Below are 22,662 nucleotides of genomic sequence, written 5' to 3'. Positions count from 1 at the left end.
AGTGGTTCTCTGATTCTTGTGTCTTGTCTTGGCCTCTTATTCTTTTGTTACTTTGCCTTGTCCAAACTCAGTGCAATGATTTTTCTTTTTGTGTATTATATTTCATTTGATTATTTTTTGTTGTCTCTTTTAATCATACCCTTTTTCTAATGAGTGACAGAAAGGGAGAGGATTTTTGAGGAGAAGGAATGTGGGAAAGAAATGGGAGTAGATGAGACAGAGGAAATTGTAATCAGGATAGATTCCATGAGAAAAGAACCTCTTTTTCCATAAAATAGTAAAAATAAGAGTCAATTGTAGCATAGATACATGATCAATAGACAGGTAGACAGATAGATCAATAAACACACAAGACAGATTAGAAAGCTGACAACAAAATATTATCAAATTGGTTGCAGAGAGTAACCTGAAGCAATAGATGAGGCAAGATGCTTTATTGCAGCCAGATGGAATTCTAAAGGGCAGAGCAGAGACGCATTGCATGAGACTTCTAAGTGAAAAAATTAACATAACAGAAAGACAACATCATCAAATTTGCTTGCTGATACCGAGCATGAACTGAAGAAGCATGTCTAATGCAGTCAGCTTGAGTTTGCCATCTAGATTCCTGGAGAAGCAGAGAAAACAACTGAAAGAGTGGCCAAAGATATCTGGGAGTGGGGGCAATTGGAAACTCCAGCTCACTGTTTCAACTTTCTTAGTCATTTTTCTGCTGGAAGTTGTGAATAACTCTTTTTGATCATGTGATCTCTATCTGTTGCAATTTGTTCTATTAATTAGCAACCTCATCCAAGGAGACTCTCAGAGGGAAAGTACAGAGACAAATGTGCCATAAAGTAAATCCTTAGAGGATTAGTATTGAGCACCTTGAGGTCTGCATTAATGTTTTTACCCTCTGTGTGTCAATTTGTCACTGGTTTATCTACCTCTTCTTTTACTTTTCTTTCTTTATTTTTCATAAACTCACTCATTCTAAAAGAAAAGTGTGAGTATTATAGGTCATTTTCTACATTTTACGATTACCAGATAGACAGTATCTATAATAAAATTGAATGGATTGAGTAGGGTATATTTAAGGATGTGTGGGGGGTGGGGGTGTATACACATGCATGTATAATGATTAGTGAAAATAAGGGCTAAGAGTAAGAGAACTAGGAGGGAAATATGGGATGGTATAGAAGGAAGAATAGACAGGAAAAATATAATTGTATTATAATCACAAAAGTTATAAAAGCACAAAGAATTAAAGGAAACATTATTTGTTATTTGACAGGATGGATTATATTATTTAAATGACTGCTTTCCTACAATTACAAGTCAAAGTGAAAAATCATAGCACAATAAACTGGGATTAAAACTCTGAAATAATGTTATAAATTTTGAAATTGGGGATTTAAAAAATGCAATGTGAAGAGTGACAAGATAAATAAATCACCCCTAATTATATGTAAATATTAGCAAACAACTAATGGGGAGAAAAGACCTCTTGAAAACAGAGTCAAGTACTATGACTAAATTCCCCTCTCCTACACCTTGTTTAAATCATTATTTGTGATTCAGAGAATGTAGTGATTTGATGTCCTGGCTTTATGAAACACCAGGTGACAGCAATTAAATCCTCTTTGGACACAAAGTTAATCACCTACATTCTACTCACATACATTAAAGTGAGAAGAAAAGAGCAAATTGTTGACATTTTGGTGGTTCAAAACAAAAAAACAGTATTCGCCATTGTCTTATTAATGGCATTTCCATTTGATGAATGCAATTTGTAGGAAAGGAAAGGTTACTTACTCCCTTTAATGATTATGAAATTAAAATATCCAATCCGTGAAGATGAAACCAACCTCAGAGAGACTCAAATGTGTAGAGTCTGTTGGAGCTTTGTCCTGGTCAGTGGCTTTGTTTAAGTTGAATTTCACTTTAAAACTTCATCTTATTATGGTCAAAATTTACAAATTTATAAAATGATTTTTCCTCTTTTAATTGTATTTAGAATCTGTTCACACTTTACAGTTTAGAGAACAGAGAATACTTGCTTTTTATTCATTTTTTCTCTTTAATTGATTATCAGAACCTATAAATAGGTTGCATTTTATCATTCAAAATATTTTGTGTTTACTTAGAACACTTTTATGGTATACACTCTATTTGTAATGTTTTATTAAATTTAAAACATTCTCATGCATACAACAGATAAAGACATTTGACTAGGGACTATGGGAATCAATTTTTTTCCACTTACCTTCTCCTTTGGCAGTAGAAAGCCATAGGGTTAGAACATTTCCTAAGAGCAACAGGCTAAACCACTCCATCTTCTAAAACCTAAAGCTCTCCAGCAGTGGTGGTGCTTCTGGAAATTCTGTAATTAACAGTGCTGTGTGTGACTTTGAATTTCAGTGTATTCCTGGAAGCTAGTATAGTAAATATCAAAGGTCACAGAACAAGAGACAAAATAAACACTGTCCAAAGTGTTTTCACATAAGAACTCAAGTTAATCATTTTACATTTATTAAACAATAAAATTAGTGGTGATGACTGTGCTGTATATATGGATTCTCTGAATCTCAACTCCAGTCTTCATTCTTGCACTATGAGTAACATGTTAAATGAACCTTGTCCTCAGGTGTGAAATTTATTTTCATTTTAGAAAATTGACATTACATGTTTCTATTTTATAAACTTTAGAATTAAGGTTTTTTTCAATGATAAATTTCTATAGAGGCATACTCTCTCAACCTAGTCACATGGGGGATGGCTGAGCCCCTGCCCCAAATGATGTGATAGACTTTCATGATCCCTCATAGAAGGTCTCTCAGTTTCTATGGAGCAGAAGAGGCATGGGATGGGGACTGGTGGGGGGAATAGGAGAATGGGAGGGAGCGAGAACTGTGATTGATACATAAAATAAGATTCTGTCTAATTTAAATTTTAAAAGGAAAAAATCTTCATATATTTTCTTAGTGTTTCTGATGCATAGTGATTGTCTCTAGTTATCTGCTTTAGTGTTTCTTATATCCTGTCTCCCATTGCTTTCTTTTAAATAACCGGGCATCAGGTTCTGTTCTTCAAATTCACTGAAGATAAATGTATTATAAAAAAATAATTGAAAGAGGAAATGAATTTTTAAAAACACATATAAAATCTAAATCTTTCCATGAATTTTTGGTGAGAAAAAATAATTTAAAACAAAGAACATAGCAATTGATTATCCAATACCAAATGCCCAGCTTGTAAAAATACACACAATTAAGAATATACTGAATAAGCAATTTATACATATACATATATATACATATACATGCACATGTAATTTTTTTCTTTTAATGATTAAAGAAGCCATGAGTTTAAAATGAGGAGGAAGGAACATGTGGGGATTATTTAGTTTGAGGAAATGGAAAGATTAGGTGATATTATGTTATTATAACAAAACATTTTAAAAAAGAATTTAGTAATAAACAAAAACAAAAAGCAAGAAACGAACAACTAGACAGTGCTCCCAATCCCGGCGGGAGCCAAACGCCTCAGACTCTAGGACTTCTCTCCCACCAATGAGACCAGGAAACCAGAGGAGCCAGAGAGACCAGGGGAAGAGCTGTTCTAGCAGGATCAGAAGAAGAGATGGGAAAGACACAATACAAAAACACACTCAATAACAGAAAAACAAATATGACACCACCAGATTCCGCAGCAGCAAGACTCCAAAATTCCAATGCAAATGAAGCAGAAGAGAATGACCTTAAAAACAACTTCATGAAAATGATAGAGGCCCTAAAAGAGGATATAGGAAAATCCCTTAAAGAAATGGAAGACAAAACAATCCAAAAATGCAAGAAATGGAAGAAAAAAACAAACAAAAAATTGCAAGAAATGGAAGAAAAAACAGACAAAAATTCATAAAAGGGAACAATTGGATGAAAAGATAAACCGAAAATTGCAAGAAACAATGCAAACACTGCAAGACTTGAAAACTGAAATAGAGACAATAAAAAACACAATCTGAAGAAAGGCAAGAAATAGAAAAGCTGGGCAAATGGTCAGGTACTACAGATACAAGCATTACCAACAGAATAGAAGAGATGGAAGAGAGAATCTCAAGTGTTGAAGATACACTAGGAGAAATAGATTCATCAACCAAAGAAAACCTTAAGTCCAAGAAATCCTTAACACAAAACCCCCAGGAAATATGGGACACCATGAAAAGACCAAACCTAAGAATAACAGGTATAGAAGGTGAAGAAATCTACCTCAAAGGGGGAAGAAAACACATTCAACAACTCATAGAAGAAAACTTTCTCAACCTAAAGAAAGACATGCCAACGAAGGTACAAGAAGCTTACAGAACACCAAATAGAGTGGACCACAAAAAAGTTCCCTCGCCACATAATAATCAAGACCCCAGATATACAGAATAAAGAAAGAATATTAAGAGCAGCTAAGGAAAAGGCCAAGTAACATATTAAGGCAGACCTATCAGAAACTCTGAAATCAAGAAGGTCCTGGATAGATATTCTACCAACAGTAAGAGACCATGGATGCCAGCCCAGAGTAGTATACCCTGCAATTTTCTCAATTATTATAGATGGAGGAAACAAGATATTCCATGAAAAAACTATATTCAAGCAATACGTATCCACTAACCCAGGCCTACAGAAAGTTCTGGAAGGAAAACTCCAACCCAAGGAAGTTAACTACAACTAGAAAAACGTAGGCATTAGATAATCCCACTATACCAACAGCCAAAAGAAAAAAAGGGGTGGAATTCCACATATAATTCCAACAACAACAACCATTGCAAATCGAAGAATAATGAGCAATCAATGGTCATTAATATCCCTCAACATTAATGGCTTTAACTCACCCATAAAAGACACAGGCTAGCAGAATGCATTAGAAGACAGAACCCTTCCTTCTGCTGCATACAAGAAACACACCTCACCCTCAAAGACAGACATTACCTGAGAGTTAAAGGTTGAGAAATTTTTTCCAATCAAATGGACCCAAGAAACAAGCAGGGGTAGCAATCCTAATATCTAACAAACTAGATTTTAAAATAAAATCAATCAAAAGAGATGAAGGAGGTCATTACATACTCATCACAGGTGAAATCCACCAAGGTGAAGTGTCTGTCTTGAATACCTATGCGCCAAATACAAAGGCATCCACATTTGTAAAAGAAACATTACTAAAACTTAAATCACATATAAAGACGCACAGACTTATAGTGGGAGATTTCAACACACCACTCTCACCACTAGACAGGAATACCAGACAGAAACTCAACAAAGAAGCAAAGGGTCTAATAGAAGTAATGACCCAACTGGGATTAATGGACATCTATAGAACATTTCAACAAAGGGGGATCAAGGGGATACAAATTGGGAAGGAAGAGGTCAAAATTTCACTGTTTGCAGATGATATGATAGTTTACATAAATGACCCAAAGAACTCTACCAGGGATCTCTTACAGCTGATTAACACCTTCAGCACAGTGGCAGGCTACAAGATCAATTAAAGAAAATCAGTGGCCCTACTATATACAGATGATAAAAGGACTGAGAATGAAATCAGAGAAACATCACCTTTTACAATTGCCACAAACAACATAAAATACCTTGGGGTAACGCTAACCAAACAAGTGAAAGACCTGTATCACAGGAACTTTGAATCTTTAAAGAAAGAAATTAAAGAAACTCTCAGAAAATGGAAGGATATCCCATGCTCTTGGATAGGAAGGATCAATGTAGTAAAAATGGCAATCCTGCCAAAAGCAATCTACAGATTCAATGCAATCCCCATTAAAATCCCAGCACAATTCTTCACAGACCTTGAAAGAACAATAATCAATTTTGTATGGAAAAACAAAACACCCAGGATAGCCAAAACAACCCTGTTCAACAAGGCAACGTCCGGAGGCATCACCATCCCTGACCTCAAGCTCTATTATAGAGCTATAGTCCTGAAAACAGCTTGATATTGGCACAAAAATAGACAGGTAGACCAATGGAATTGAATTGAAAATCCGGGTATTAACCCACACACATACGAACATCTGATCTTTGACAAAGAAGCTAAAAATATACAATGGAATAAAGAAATCATCTTCAACAAATGGTGCTGGCATAACTGGAGGCTGGCATGTAGAAGAATGCAGATCGATCCATGCTTATCCCCATGCACAAAACTTAAGTCCAAATGGATCAAAGACCTTAACATAAATCCACCCACACTGAACCTCTTAGAAGAGAAAGTGGGTGGTACCCTTGAACGAATTGGTACAGGAAACAGCTTCCTGAACATAACACCAGTAGCACAGACAGTGAGATCAACAATTAATAAATGGGACCTCCTGAAACTGAGAAGCTTCTGTAAGGCAAAGGACACAGTCAGCAATACAAAAAGGCAGCCCACAGAATGGGAAAAATATATTTACTAATCCCACATCTGACAGAGGGTTGATCTCCAAAATTTACAAAGAACTCAAGAAGCATGTCTCCAAAACACCAAAGGATCCAATTAAAAAGTGGGCTGCAGAAATAAATAGAGAATTTTCAATAGAGTAGTCTAAAATGGCTTTGAGGCACTTGAGAAAGTGCTCAAAATCTTTAGCCATCTTGGAAATGCAAATCAAAACAACTCTGAGATACCATCTCACTCCTGTCAGAATGGCTAAAAACAAAAACACCAATGAAAATTTATTCTGGAGAGGATGTGGTGAAAGGGGAACACTCCTCCATTGCTGGTGGGAGTGCCAACTTGTTCAACCACTTTGGAAATCAGTATGGAGATGCCCCAGAAAAAAGAGAATAAACCTACCACAAGACCCAGCAACTCCACTCTTAGGCACATATCCAAATGATGCCCATTCATACAACAAGGATGTCTGTTCCACTATGTTCATAGCAGCTTTATTTGTAATAGCCAGAACTTAGAAGCAACCTAGATGCCCCTCAACCGAAGAGTGGATAGAGAAAATGTGGTATATTTACACAATGGAGTACTATTCAGCAGAAAAAAACAATGGAATCCTGAGATTTGCAGGCAAATGTATGACACTAGCAGAAACCATCCTGAGTGAAGTAACACAGTCACAAAAAGAGAAACATGGCATGTACTCTCTCATATATGGATTTTAGGCATAGATCTGGGGAGTGCCAGCCTACAATCCTATGGCCAGAGAGTCTGGGAAACAGAAACGTCATTTAGTGGCTGATCAAAGAAGAGGCAGACTCCCATGTCTAAGTACTGAGTTGGACTCAAGAAAGCCAGTAACAGAGAGGGAGGACTGATGACCAAAGGAGTTAAGACTGGGCTGGTTTAACCCCAGAAACAGCTGACCTGACAAGGGTAACTCTTGAATCCCAGGCTGGTGCCTGGGAATCCAACATGGGACTGATCAAGACCCCCTGAATGGGGGTGTCAGTGAGGAGGCTTGGGTAATTTATTGAGCCTTGGACAGTAGATCAGTACTCATCCCGAGTATACACATGGACTTTGGACTCCCATCCAACAATGTGAGATGCACTCTCACCCTGAAATCTTGGGGGAGGGTCTAGGCCCTGCCCTGGATGAAATGACAGACTATGGTCACCCCATGGAGGGCCTCACCCTCCCTGGGGAAATAAGGGGATAATGGGGGGTTGAGGGGAGGGCACGGGAGGAGGGGAGGGAAAGGGAGAGGGACCTGGAACTGACTTGTGAAGCAACCTTGTTTCTAATCTAAATTTAAACTTAAAAATAAATAAGAAAAAAAAGAAAAAAAGAAATGAACAACTAAAGACTGTGGATATGTGAAGTGACTTTTTCAAATGAAAATCATGACTAGGTTGCTAATAAGCAGATGTTTGACAAGTACCATTAAAAGTCAAATATGTTAATCATCAACTTTCATTTCATAATTCTTCTATGGGGAGTCTGTTGAAACAATAATTAATCTGTAATAAATATTCTCCATTGGATTCTACTAAAATGTAGATTATATTGTATTGTCAGATTTTCCTGTGCAACCTTATGGTTATCTAGACTCACAAAGTCCTCTTCCATGTTCTTCTCATTCATTGCTTCAGTGTTTATCTAAGGATAGACATTTATTCAGTGAGATACTTTGGTGTTGGTGGATTTTCTGCTCCTGTGCTTATTATGTGAGTCCAGAAGGAAACGGAAGGATACACAAAATGATATTAATGGGAATAATAGATAACCTTCCCATTAGAACAATGTTGGAATGTATTTATTTTCAACATATAGCTGTCCATGGTTGTTTTGGAAAATAATAAGGCTGTACTTATAAAAATAAAGCCATATGAACAATTAAATGCTAATTAACACTGGTGAATGTGGTGGAGTTTCTCTGTGTCCTGGAAGTTGCTTCCAAATAACCACACACAGACTTATTTTTACAAATGCTCAGTCAATAGCTCAGGCTTATTTATAGCTAACTCTTACATTTTAAATTCACCAATATTTCTTATCTACACTGTGCCCCATGGTGGTAACTTCTTTCAACACAACACATTCATTCTGCTTCTTTTTGTGTCTCTCAGAATTCTTGAGAATCTATCCCCTTCTTCCCAGCATCCTGTGTATCTGACTGTCCCAACTATAACTCCTGTCTAGCTTCCAGCCAGTCAGTTCTTTTATTAAACCAGTCAGAAGGTGCCTTGGAAAAGATACATCCTCAAAATATGCAAAAAGATTATTCTATAACATTTCTCCATTTTTATCTAATTAAAAAAGTTTTGAACATAGTAAGTGTGTGTGTGTGTGTCTGTGTGATCTACATGCCAATGGAGCTTCAATATTCTTTATTTGCTTATTACTTTATGTTGGATTAGGGATTTACTATGGCTCATATACTATAGTAAAAATTGGAACATTGGAATTAGTCTATTATACAAGTAATAAAAACAGCATTCATAGCATATGTATGCCCATGAGGCCAAATATCATTCTGAGGGTCTACATTCATTACCAGTTTCAGCTATCCCCTATATTGGCACAACTTTTGTAGAATGAATCTGAGGAGGCTTTTAAATAGGTAAAGCTACATTTTTCTGCTTCTTTGCATTTTGCTTTTTCTTACCATTCATGATTGCTGCTCTAGTTGTAGTGCACCTTTTATTCCTTCATGAGACAAGATCTAACAACCCATCAGGCCTAAACTCCAATGCAAACAAAATCGACTTCCACCCATACTATACAACCAAAGAGCTATTTAGAGTATTTCTACTTTTAATTGCTATCATCATTTTAGTATTTTTCCCAGATATTCTTGGAGACCTAGATAATTACATTCCTGAAAATCCCCTTATTGCTTCTGCACAGATGAAACCAGAATATTTCCTATTTGCCTACACAATCCTATGATCCATCCCTAACAAATTAGGAGGTATACTAGCCTTAATCCTCTCTATTTTTATTATAGCTATTCTACCTCTCTTATACACATCAAAACACCATGTCATAATTTGCCATCCATTCATACAAACTGTATACTGAATCCTAGTGGCAGACATACTACTATTAACCTGAATTGGAGGACAACATGTAGAATACCCATTCATCATTATTGGTCAGCTAGCCTCAATCACCTACTTTGCTACTATTGTTATTTTTAAGCCAATCGCAAGCGTAATTGAAGACAGCTTCCTAAAATTAACCTAAATATCCTGACAGTATAAAACTTATTGTGTTCTTGTAAATCAATAATGAAAACATTATTTTCTGAGGATATCAAGAAGGAAGATTTACCCCTCCATCAGCACCCAAAGCTGAATTCTAATTAAGCTACTTCTTGTACATAAGTTTATATAGTCCATAATACATTTCTGTATATCATACCTTATGTTATTTTCCCTGGCATATAAGCATGTATTACTTAGTTAATGAACTAAGACATGTTATGATATTATAACACATAATTTAATACACCATACATATTATCTAATCACAATTGATTGATGCTTAATAGACATATCTGTATTATCTTACATACCACATTTTCATCATAACCCTGCTTTTCCATATGACTACACACACACACATACACACACAGTTATCAAGTAAGGATTACAGTTACAACATTCAGTTCATTTGTATTTCATAAAATTAGAAAACATACTCTATCTTATCTTTCTGAGTCTAAAGTTTTATACCTAATTTAGATCTTATCATAACTAAGTAAATGTATCAGTTAAATTATTTAGTCTTTAACTCCCTCAAAGATCCCAAAAGAGTGTAATGTTACCTAAAACCAGGGACATCTGGATGCCTGGACAATAACCCAATGTTCTTCTGTAACTTTGACATCCAAATTTGGCTTACAGGTCTAGTATGTCTGACAGACATTTCTGAGAAGCAGGAAATTATAAAGGACTGTCCTACCTTGTCTTGGTAAAGTTTGGCAGTCACTTTTTTATTCATCTTGTTGTTGCACTTTGGACAACATACTGTGAGAAATTGAGGCAAGGGCACTTTCTTTGCCTAAATGACTAGCTTCTGCCCAAAAGTAAACTTCATTCAGAGGTCCTTTGATGCTCATCATCCTCTTTTGAAGTAAATTGGTACTATAAGGACAAGATGTGTCTTGCTGTAATGTAAAGGCTTATACTACTAGACACATGAAATGCCACAGTCTGTCAGTCTTGGTGGTGTTTGAAGGCCACTTATCTATTTAAATATATCTGTGCATAACTTTAAAAACATACCTAACATAACTATAACATTGATTATAAAAGGTAACTATTAATCTGTTTTTTGCAATTATACATTACATTTTTAAGTAAGATGCATAAATACAATAACCAAATGAGAGTGGAAGCATATATAATATATAACAAAATTAACTTTAAATTTGTATCAAGAAACCAAAGTCCATACCAACGTAAAATATTTAGTGATTTATTTTTGAATTAAGGTATATTCAGTATTTTACCCTTTTATCTTATCACTTACATACCATATTCCCATATTTTTAGCTTTTTTTTACTGTGACCAATAACAAATTGTAACCAACCTCCCTAACCAATAATAATTGAATTGCCAAAACCCAAATTATCTCTTGGGAATGCAGAGTTCTTAATTGGTCTAAGTAATAAAAACCCAGAGTCAGATACAGAGGAAATTGCTGAGTGATTAGAGAGAAGGAGCAAATCACTGCCAAACCTTACCTCCTTAGGATCTCAGCAGACAGAGAGAGTGAGTTCCTGTTTCTCTTAGCTTATATCTTGTTTCTTCCCAGCTACCTCACATCCCCTCTGTCTGTACAAACCTCTAGATCTCTATGGTTGACTAGTGGCAAGCTCTATTCTCTGACTCCCCAAACAGGCTTTATTTGTACAAGCAAAATCTCACCACTTATTCTCTTTTCTTGTCTAAAATTTAAAAAAATATTATACCAAATATAAGAAAAACTACACAATAAGTATGATAGCTATATACAATGTATATATACAATATTTACAGACAAAAAGTATATTAACAATGCCTAGTCCATTAGCACATGACGGATTCAGAGAAAATTCTCAATAAACTATTCTTTCTTGATGAGTTCAAATTCTTGTATATAATATACTTTCTATTCTAACTTATATTACCAAATTATCTTTTAATGTCTTTCAAACCTATTACACTTAAACATCTATTATGAGTTTCTTTATCGATTATGGTAACCAAGAAAAACTATAAGTATACTCTTTAGTCTTCAACTCCCTTAGAAACCAAAGAAGGAAATAATATTAACTGAGTAAACAGACTGGGTAAGCAAACGACTTCCAAAAAATTTGAGAAATGACAAATACAGCTGGCTGCCTGAACAGTCACCCAAGATTTCTCTGAAATGTAGAGGCATCTGTCTTCAGTCTATAAGCCTAGCATATTTGACAGACATTTCTGTGAACTAGATATTCTAAAGGACTGGACCACCTTGTCTCAGCAAGGTTTATAGTCTCTAATTTTGATATCCTGTTTGTAGTATTTGGACAGTATAATGTCAGCAGCTCAGGCAAGGGGACTTTCTTGCTCAGTGCCTTACCTTTGACACAAATAAAGTAAACTTCTAATGTGGTTTCTCTATGCCCATCATCTTCTCCAGTGTAAATTGTTGCTGTCAGAAGCAAAAATGTGTCATTGCCATAAAAAGGAACCTATGTTATTAAAACATGTTAAATTCCATATTATATTCTGTAGATCTCTGAAGTGTTTAAAATATCTGTTTGACCTTGAAAACATGCCTAATGTGACTAAAAGTTGGACTGTAATAGTAGACAAATTGCTAAACTACATTTCCTTATTATTCTATATAGTTGGTAATAATAAATTTCAAGGACTAGAAACTATGTTTTAGCAAAATTAATTTCAAATTTGCATCAATATACATCATTTACATACAATATACAGAAGTCCAATTCAATGTAAAATATTTAAATCTGGTAGTTGCTTTTTAAATGTAGATTCAATAAGCTATCATTTTTATCCTATGAGATCTGAACTACTCTTTTTTTTTACAACAAAAACCTTGAATATAATAATCTTAGTTCACCTTTCTCCCCTTTGTAAGCAACAACATTTTGCAATCAACCCCCCAAACAAATATCCATAACTCAATGCCCAATGAGTGACCAAAAACCACCCACCCCACCTTTAGGGAATGTGGGAATCTTGTTTTAAAGTTACTTTCTGTGTTCTAGGGGTTGATGGCATCTTCAGGAGGTCCTGAAAAGAAAATTTGAGTTAATTGTCAAGTTGTATCAGTTGTTGGCCAGTCTCTGCATAATGGGCAAGTACAGGGCTTGTCCTAAGTCATGGCTAAAGTAGCCTTTGAGGCTGGATCACCTCAGCTAGCCCACCCAAAACTGTTCTGATTGTGAAAGCTGGGTCATTTCAGCAAATCACCTCGAAATTTTAATGAGCATTTATCGTTCAAAACTTATCTTTAGTTGGTCTTTTTTGGCATAATGGTGTTGTCATAGTCCTGTTGAAATCGTTGTTGTGGGGGGGCATCCTCTTTTTGAAGACTTCAAATGCTGCTGTTAGGCATCATCATGGTTCACTGTGGAAAACTGATAGAGACTCAAACCAGACACCATGTACATAAAAGTAGATAAAAACCCTTTCATGATGACTAAGGATGTTGAGCAATTTCTTAAGTGTCTTTTAGCTATTTTAGATTCCTCTATTGAGGATTCTTTATTTAGTTCTGTACCCTACTTTTGAATTGGATTATTTAGTGTTTTGGTGACTAGCTTCTTGAATTCTTTGTATATTTAGAATTCAGCCCTCTGTTTATGCTGAAACATTGTCAGTGTTTATTTGTGTAGGTATAACCATGATGACCATAACTTATAGCTAATGTGCAATTGCCAAATCAGACATTTCAGAAGTCAGAGCAGATGCCCAATGAAAGCCTGAATAGGGATCAGAGGCATGGCACCACACCCACCAAGAAAGGGTAGTGCAGGACTTTATCCTATCCTCTTTGCCCCCTATTGGAAGCCCTTGAACAGGGCAGGTAGCCCCTTCCCACCCTCTAAATCCACAGAGACCTGGGGGTAATCCAAATCATTAAACATCTATAACCATTGGAGACTTGGCACCACACCCACTGGGAGAGGTGAGTGCTGAGCCTTCTCCTGGCCACTGGCCCCCTCGTTGGATGCCTTTGACTGATCCCATCCCACCCACTGAATTCCCAGAGATCTGGGTGCACACCAAACCATCCAAAATCTGACTCCATGGAAACCTTGTCCCTGCGCCCACTGGGAGAGTCCCTACCTGCACCCACTTAAAGAAGAGATGGAAAGACAACAGTATATAAACACATTCAACAGCATAAAGAGTAATATAACACCACCAGAGTCTAGGAGTTCTATACCAACAACATCTGAACAACCCAACACAATGAAGCATAAGACAATGACCTTAAAAACAGCTTTATGAAGATGATAGAGATGCTTAGAGAGGAAATGAAACAATCCCTTAAGAAATTGAAGAAAAGACAAAAAATTGAAGAAATGAAGAAATGGAGGAAAAGATAAGTCAAAAAATGCAAAAAAAATCACCATATCATTTAAAGAAACCAAGGAAAGCCAAGGGGTGGAGGGGACAAGCAAACAGGTGATCGAAACAATTCAAACAGTTTAAGACCTGAAAACTGAAATACAGACAATATAGGTAACATAAACTGAGGGAATACTGGAAATGGAAAATATGGGTAAATGATTGGGAACTACAAATGCAAGCATTAGCAACAGAATACAAAAGAAGGAAGAGAGAATCTCAGGTTCTGGAGATATACTAGAGGAAATGGATTTATAGACCAACGAAAATGTTAACTCCAACAAATCCTTAAGACAAATTATCCAGGAAATATAGGCCGCCATTGTAGGGGTGAGCCCAAAATACTGTCCACGCCCAAAGGGGATGTGGACAAAGGTACATAGAAAAGGTGAGATATTTAAGGCAAGAAAAAGTAAAAAGCTCTCTCTCTCTCGGAAGGCTACCACGCTTCTGATCTTCCAAGCTTGTGTGTAAGTGCTTTCTCCTGTTAATAAAAATATTTGTTTCTACATTGCATTGATTTTCTCCACAGCTGCTGTCAGGACCGAAATCTTCGGGTTTGTGCCATACTTCTTTGTTTTTGTCTACAGTGGAACTGCAGGTACCCTGACCATGCTGAAACCTTTGTCTCCACTTGCCCAGCCCCAGGTGAGGGCTTACCTGGCATCTGCAGATCCCGGCCCAGCCTCTCATTGGCGGGTTCCTGTGATAAGTGATATCTATTCAGAAAAATTTCCATAACCGATAAATTTTTGAATTGTGTGGTTTTCAAAGTATGACCTGAAGATTATCTGATTTCCTTGGTGTCTGTTTTATTTCCCCCTATTATTTCTGGTTTTATTAATTTGCATGTTCTTTTTCTGCCTTTTGTTTAGTTTGGATAAAGGTTTGTCTATCTTGTTGATTTTTTTTGAAAAACCCACTCTTTGTTACATTGATTCTTTGTATTGTTTTCTTTGTTTCTGCGACCCCCGGGAAGGGACCCCCGACCCGAGGGGATGAGGTGATGAGGGTCGCTACTAATTTGGTGGGCCTTCATGAGCAGACCCGATCTGAAAAGTAAACTTCAAGAGGTTAAGGGAAGAAGGCTCAAGACAACGTTCGATGATCCAGAGCCTTTATTTTTTGGGGCACGCTGGAACTTATAGAGGGAGAACCTCAGGGGGTGGTACAAGCATGTCAATCAAGTCTCAACTCAAATATACACCAAATATGGTAAAGACAAAGCTGTAATTTTCCATCAGTCATCAGTTGCATTCCACAAATGCTTGTCAGCGTAAGTCAGGTGCAGGAATTAGGGAGGGGTAGGAAGTATTCAAGGGAACACTTTAATCTTTTGTTAACAAAGACAATTACTCTGTAAGAGTTACTTCCCCCTGGCTAGGCGGGCGGGCTGCCCTGTGTAAATTTAACTTTTATGGTTAGCCTTTTTCTTTGTCTCAAGGGCATGTGTGCTTGCAGTCAAGTAGTCAGAAGGCCAAGAAACGGTTGACAGACTCCATTTTGTTCAAGGTTCCAGCAGTCCCCAACATCTCCCCCTTTTCTATATAGTAAAAGAAGAGAGCAATTGGGTGAAGTGCCTGTCTTAGGTTACCTGGTGGGCTTCCAGTTCTGGACATGGCGAGAGAGGATACGAATTAAGTTTTTGCCGGCAATGTTTAGAGGGCCATGTTTGCTCCCAGATTCTGGCACCAAGGTATCCCTGTCTTAAGCATCTCCACAGCCTGGAGCAGAGTGAACGCGGGCGGTTGGCCAGGTACTCAAACTCCCGAAAGCTCAAAGGTTGGAATGTAGGTTTGTCTACAGCCTCAGGTTCTTCGGGGTCTTGTTGAGAGAGCTGCTGATAGTGAACCTGAACTGAATTTTTGGTAGCCTCATCAACCTGATTTTTAACAAAACCAGTAAGGCAACGAAATGCCCAAGGACCAAAGGAAATAAGTAACATAAAGCCAATAAAGGGTCCTAACAAACTAGGCAGCAAAGTCGATAGCCAGGGGGGAGGTAGAGAACCAATTTTTGTACCAAGATTCACTTTGATCCAAATTTCTTTTTGTTTCTTCCAGACTCTGTTCAACTCTTCTGATACTGTCTCTAACTAATCCTGATTTGTCTTTGAAAAAACAACATTCCTCTTTAAGGGCGGCACAAACTCCCCCCTCCCGCAAAAAGGCGAGGTCGTGACCACGGCAGTTTTGTTGTACCACTTCAGCTAAGGAACCAACAGTTTGTTCTAAGTAATCTAAACCTCTTTTTAGCTCATCTATGTCTCTAACAACAGTGCAGGTTAGAGCATTAACAGAGTCCTTTGTGTGGATTAGGGAGTAAATTCCTGTGCCAGCTCCTGCTGCACCCAGACCAACCAATATGGCTAATGTGAGGGCGGTGACCGGCTCTCTTTTTTGGTGAGAGAGAGTTACAGTTGGATCACTTTGGGGCAATAAATCAGATTCAGGGTGAACAGTCAATTTGGGCACGAGTACAACAAGGACGCAGTCGTCCTTGTGTGCAAGAAAAACATCTACAATAATATGCGGGGATAACCCTGTGGAGTAAGCAAAAAAAGGTGAGGTTGGGGGCAATAAGGAAGGAAGCATGTGCAGCAACTTGCATGGTTTGAGTACATGCTTCTAACAGCGGGGTGGGTGGAAGCATACGTGGTCCCAAAAGGCAGAGTCAGATCCCACAACCTGTCCTAAGGTCATGCCGCATGGCTGTGGCTGCGTTCCCCAGCGAAGCAGATTGGTGTCGTTGGTGTAGATGGGTGAGCCGAAGGCTGCAATACCTTCGTAGAATGGAGGGATGGGCGAATAGCAAATCCAGCAGCGCTCATAGGTGGTGTTGGAGAGTGCCTGGGCCGAGGCGTTGACCATCTGAAGGATGAGGTCCGTGGTGGAGACTGGACCAGCGGGCATGGTGGGTTGATTAACAGTGGTAGCAGCAGCAGGAGCTGGAGAATGGAGATTAGGAAGACGGCGAGGGGCAGCAGCCTTGGGTAGGAATGAGCCACCACCAGAGGGGTATTGTAGGAGGAAGTCTGATGCCGCCATTAAACATGTGACTTATTAGAGGCACATACAGATGAGGTAATAAAAGGGCGGTTTACCACACCGCTAACCACACCCACTTTAGGCAGGACTAAAGACGTATACGTACGTAGGTGGAACTACGTCACTAGCCAGGCCCACTTTTGGGCATGGCTAGGGGCGTTACGGGGGGAAGGCATAAAAGACAGCACACAGGAAGTCTCGGTCTCTTTTCCTGGAGATCGGCTTCCGGATCGGCCACTGAAAACTGCTCCTCTGGGTTTGGTATCTTGTGAGTAATTTTCTATATTAAATACTTAGCTTTACTGTCAGTAATTGTGTGTCGCGTATTGTTACAGCGTCCATTAAAGCCTACAGGGTATAAAAATGGATTGGGACCAACAGCAATAGGGCGAAAGGAAGGGATTTCTTTCAAAAGTCTAATGGAAAAGGTGAGGCCTGGGTCTGTGCCAGAAACATATAGGTGTAGACCCCAGTGAGCGCCGCGGGAACCTTCCCAGAGGAACCTTTTTCCTGCAGCCGTAAACTGGATATGCAGGAGGTTGCACCAACTGCGTGAACAAAGGGGACTAAGTGGTGTTGGGCCAGAATTAAAGGTGTGATCTATCATGACCCAATTTGTCCATTACTCAAATAGTACAATGGTATCATGGAAAATAGAAAGTTGGGTATTATACTTCAAGAGTGTGTTCACCCTGTTGTTCGGAAGTGCCTGTTCTGCGTGATCTAAGGAGAAGTTGTGAGAGGGAGGGACACACAGGGAACTTGAGTTGCCAATACACACTTAGAAAGAGCCACAACGTTATGTGAAAAAAATCTCCAATCCTACAGGGAGGTTAGAAGGAGTAAATGAATATCCAGATACCCTTCCATCTCAATCACATTTCTCTCACATATCTTACTTTTTGCTGAATCATTTAGATTTTATCTATAAACATTTCAGCCTTTGTCTCTGAAGAACACAGACATTGTCTTAGATAGCCACAATACCACAACCACGCAAGGAACTTCACTGTAGTGCAATCTAGTACCTAACATACAGTTCACATTCACATTTTCCCAGCTGTCCTACACACGACCCTTTTCTCCCAGGGCTGAGCCAAGGATCAAACACTGCACGTAAACCACCAAGTCTCCTTAAATTGTGTACAGTCCTAGCTTGGGTACAGGAATCCATGAAGCTGCACTGTAGAATGCCCCACAGTGTGGCCACAATTTGGCTGTATCTTACTTGGATCTAGGTTCAACCTTTTTGGAAAGTGCTACTCAGCTGTCTTCTCCTACTTGGCTTAGCATCATGTACAGAGACACAAAGAAACCCTTGGCTAGCAGGCTTTGGAACTTGGTCCTGGGCTAAGGAGACATCTGCTTGGACCTTCCTGTCAGGGTAGCCTCTCTTATATCTCTCTTTCTCTCTCTCTCTCTCTCTCTCTCTCTCTCTCTCTCTCTCTCTCTCTCTCTCTCTCTCTCTCCTCTCTCATTTATTTTTGCTTTATGTGCATGAGTATTTTGCCTGCATGTTTATCTGTACACCCATGAGTTCTCAAAGCCCATGGAGGTTAGAAAAGGGAGTTGGATCCCCCGGAACTTTGAGTTACAGGAGGTATGTGTGTGCTGGGAACTGGACTCAGGTCCTCTGGAAGAGCAGCCTCTCATCAATAAATAAGTAATCTGTAGATTGATTTGTGCGACACCACCACCCAGCCAACTTTTTTTTTAAACATGTTATTCACTGAGAATGAAGGTTCATGCCACGGCATACATATAGAGGTCAGAGAACAGTTTGAGGGAACTGGTTCTCTCCACCGTCTGGGCTCCAGGGATCAAACTCAGGCTTGGCAGCAAGCACTTTGCTCCAGAGCCATCTTACCCACTCCCCAATCTTTTTTTTTAATTACACTTATTTGTGTATATACATGTGTGGGCACATGTGCCCTGGCATACATGTGGAGGTCAGAGGGCAACTTGAAGGAGTTGGTTCTCTCCTTCTATCACATGGGTCCCAGGAATCAAACTCAAGTGGTCAGGGTGGTAGCAAGCACCTTTACCTACTGAGCCATTTCCCCAGTCCCCCGACATCCTTTTAACCAGTTTTAAAAAATCGCATATTCAGGGGGTGAAATGGCTCAGTGCATAAAAGGCTTGTGTGTTGAACCTGACTACCTGGGTTCAGTCTCTGGAACCCACAGTAGAGAGACACCCGCCCTTGAAAACTGTCCTCTGACCTCCATGTATGTGCCATGGCACATGCATGCTCACACTCACACACACAGGTATCATATTATATACACAAGAATAAAGCTGAAGGAAAAAAGGAAGATCAGGGTCATGGTGAATTTAATGCAAGCTTGGGCTGCAGTTCCTGTCTATAGGAATAAAGATCAAGAAAGAGAAAGGAACAGCACAGCACTGTTGTCTCTGAGACAGGGAAAAAAGTCACAAAATCCAATACCTTTCATGATTAAACAAAACAAACACTACAAGCAGGAATAGATGGGGATGCTCTCATTCTGACAAGAGACATCTAAAACTGGCAGCAGACACTGTACTCGATAGAATGACTCATCCCCTCTTCCATCAAGAGCAAGACAGACATCCACTCGCACCGCTTGTACTCATCACTGCAGGAGAGGTTTGCATAGGAAGCTTGGACACAAAAGGCAATAAACTGGAAAGGACGCAGTAAACTGCCTCCGTTCATAGATGTGGGCTTGCACATGGAACGTCTTAGGGATACACCAAAAAATGAATGGAACTACATGTATAAAAGTTGCAGGGTATACAAGCAATGTGCAAAAATAATTTTTATTTCTAGATGCTGGGAATGAACAAACAAAATCAATAAAAATAATTTCCTCACAACACACCCACAATAATACACTATTTGGAATACATTTAACAAGAGAATTAGAAATGTGTACGTTGACAATTTTAAAGCATTGTTGAAAGAAGCCACAGAAAACCCACACGAATGCAAAGCCATGCACTCAGAAGACAGCACTCCCCAAACTATCTCCAGCCAATGCAGTCTCTAAGAAAGTCAGGTGTCCCTCTGCGGGAGGTGCACAGACACTCTGAAATTCATGTAGAAAGGCACGAGGTCAAGAACAGCAAAAACAAATCTTGAAACAAACAAGAGGAAGAGAATCAGGTATGTGTGGTCACACATGCTGTTTAAAGACATCCAAACAGGATGACTGAGCGCTCTAAAGCTACGGTAGCCATGTGAAGATAGTACTGCATAAGGGAAAATCAATACAACACAATTGAGTACAGAAATAAAACTGCACACTTACGGCCATTAATTTTTGACAGCAGTGCCAAGACTACTCACAGGTTGGGGATGGGGGTCTTCTCGGCAAATGGTGCTAGAACAACGGGCTATCCAAACTCAAAGGACTCAGATTAGATTGGATCCCTTTCCTATACCATAAACAAAAATTGATTCAAAATGGATCACAGAGCTAACTGTGACAGTTAAAACTGAGAAAACACTTTGAAGAAAACAAAGTGTCAGATTAGGCGATGGTTTCCTGGATGTAATACCAAAAGAACTAGCAACAATGGGTAGACAGATTGAACTTCATCAGAATTAAATCTGTTTTGTGTTGTAGGCATCACCATCAAGAAAGAAAAAAAGAAATGTAAATCAAAACCACGCCTACTTTACACCCATTAGAATGGCAATTATAAACAATAACAAAACAAATCCAGAAAATGACAAGTATTGGTGACTGATGTGGAAAAATTAGAGCACTTGTACCCTGCTGGTGGCGATGTCAAACAGCACAGCTGCTATGGAAACTGTATGGCAGGTCTTCAAAAACTAAAAACCAGATCCAACAATTCCAATTTGGGGTCCAAACTCCAAAGAACAGAAAGCAAGGACTTGAACAGATTGTGTGCCAATGCTCACAGCAGCGATGCCAACAATAGGAAATGTGGAAGCCATCCAAATGGCCACCAATACACTAATAGACTAGCAAAACATGTAATTGGCATAAAATGAAATATTATTTATCATTAAAAAGATAGATATTCTAGCCTATGCTACAACATGGATGAACCTTGAAGACATTGGTCAGAAAAGAAAAAATGATTCATGATCCCACTCACATGAGGAACCTACCCCAAGCAGTCATGGTAACAGAGACTGACTGGAATGGCAATTGAGGAATTTGGGTATAAAGCTCAATTTGGGGAGATGAAAAAAGTAAGAATGGCTGACTGCACAGCACTGTGAATATGCTTAGCACTACTCCAATGTTTTAAAATATAAATTTTCATGTTATCTATATTTAAACACAATTAAAAGACAATTCAAAGAATGGAAAAATAGGCCGGGTGGTGGTGGTTAAAGTGGGATTATCTGTTGTCTGTTTCTGTGAATGTAATTAACTTGCTTGGATTGGAATTTTTCTTCAAGAACTTTCTGTAGAGCTGGATTAGTGGATATGTATTGTTTAAATCTGGTTTTGTCATGGACTATCTCATTTACCCCATCCATAGTTATTGAAAGCCTTGTTGGGTATAGTAGTCTGGACTGGTATAGGTGGTCTGTTGGTTTACATAGGACTTTCTGGCTTTCAGAGTTTCCATGGAGAAGTCAGGTGTAATTCTGATAGGTTTCCCTTTATGTGTTAATTGGCTTTTACCTTTGTTGCTCTTAATATTCTTTCTTTATTCTGTATGTTTGGTGTTTTGATTATTTTGTGGCAAGGGAAATTTTTTGTGGTACAGTCTATTTTGTATTCTGTATGCTTCTTGTACTTTCATTATTATGTCTTTTTTTAGTAGTTTTTTTCTATGATTTTGTTGAATATAGTTTTTGTACATTTGTTTGCATTTCTTCACCTTCTATACCTATTATTCTTAGGTTTGGCCTTCGAACAGTGTCCCATATTTCCTGAATATTTTATGTTAGGGATTTGTTGGACTTAAGATTTTCTTTGTCAATGAATCTATTTCTCCTAGTGTATCTTCAATCCATGAGATTCTCTCTATCATCTCTTGTATTCTGTTGGTTTTTCTTGCATCTGTAGTTCCTGATGCTTTACCCAGCTTTTCTACTTCCAGAATTCCCTCAGAATGATTTTTTTTTAGTTTTCTGCATTTCAGATTTCAAGCTTTGCACTATTTGAATTAATTCCTTCAGCTGTTTGGTTGTTGTTTGTTTTTCTTGGCTTTCCTTGATTTCTTTAAGAGTTTTATTTATTTTTGCCTTTTTCTCAATTTCTTGAATTTTTTTGTCCGTTTTTTCTTCCATTTTTTATAGGTTTTTCTCATTTCCTCTTTGAGGGTTTCTATCCTCTTGATATAGTTGCTTTTAGGGTTATTTTCTTCTGCTCAATCTGTGTTTTGTTTCGATGTTTAGGCCTTGCAGGTGTGGAGTCCCTAGACTCTGGTGGTGACATATTGATCTTTCTGTTGTTGAATGTGTTGTTATACTGTCATCTTCCCATCTCTTCTTCCAGTGTTCTGGTGAGATCTTTCCTCTCCTGGTGGATAAGGGTCCAATGTTCTCTTCTGGTAAGTTCAAGCATGTCCAATATTCTGATTGGCT

General features: G+C 38.3%; 1 protein-coding gene across 1 annotated transcript in view; it reads right to left on the bottom strand.

Annotated features, from left to right (window-relative positions):
• The window catches only part of LOC110339729 (complement factor H-like), a 67,239-nt gene extending 52,445 nt beyond the window's left edge, over window positions 1–14,794 (bottom strand). Inside the window, 2 exon segments of the mRNA XM_040737035.1 lie at window positions 12,032–12,103; window positions 14,716–14,794. Of these exon segments, the coding sequence (XP_040592969.1) occupies window positions 12,032–12,103; window positions 14,716–14,794 (151 nt within the window).
• Window positions 14,795–22,662: the final 7,868 nt, after the last annotated feature.

The sequence above is a fragment of the Mesocricetus auratus genome, unplaced genomic scaffold, assembly GCF_017639785.1.
Source record: "Mesocricetus auratus isolate SY011 unplaced genomic scaffold, BCM_Maur_2.0 Super-Scaffold_100676, whole genome shotgun sequence".
Classification (NCBI taxonomy): Eukaryota; Metazoa; Chordata; class Mammalia; order Rodentia; family Cricetidae; genus Mesocricetus; species Mesocricetus auratus.
The sequence above is the reverse complement of the archived record's forward strand: the minus strand, read 5'-3'. Positions and strand labels throughout refer to the sequence as shown.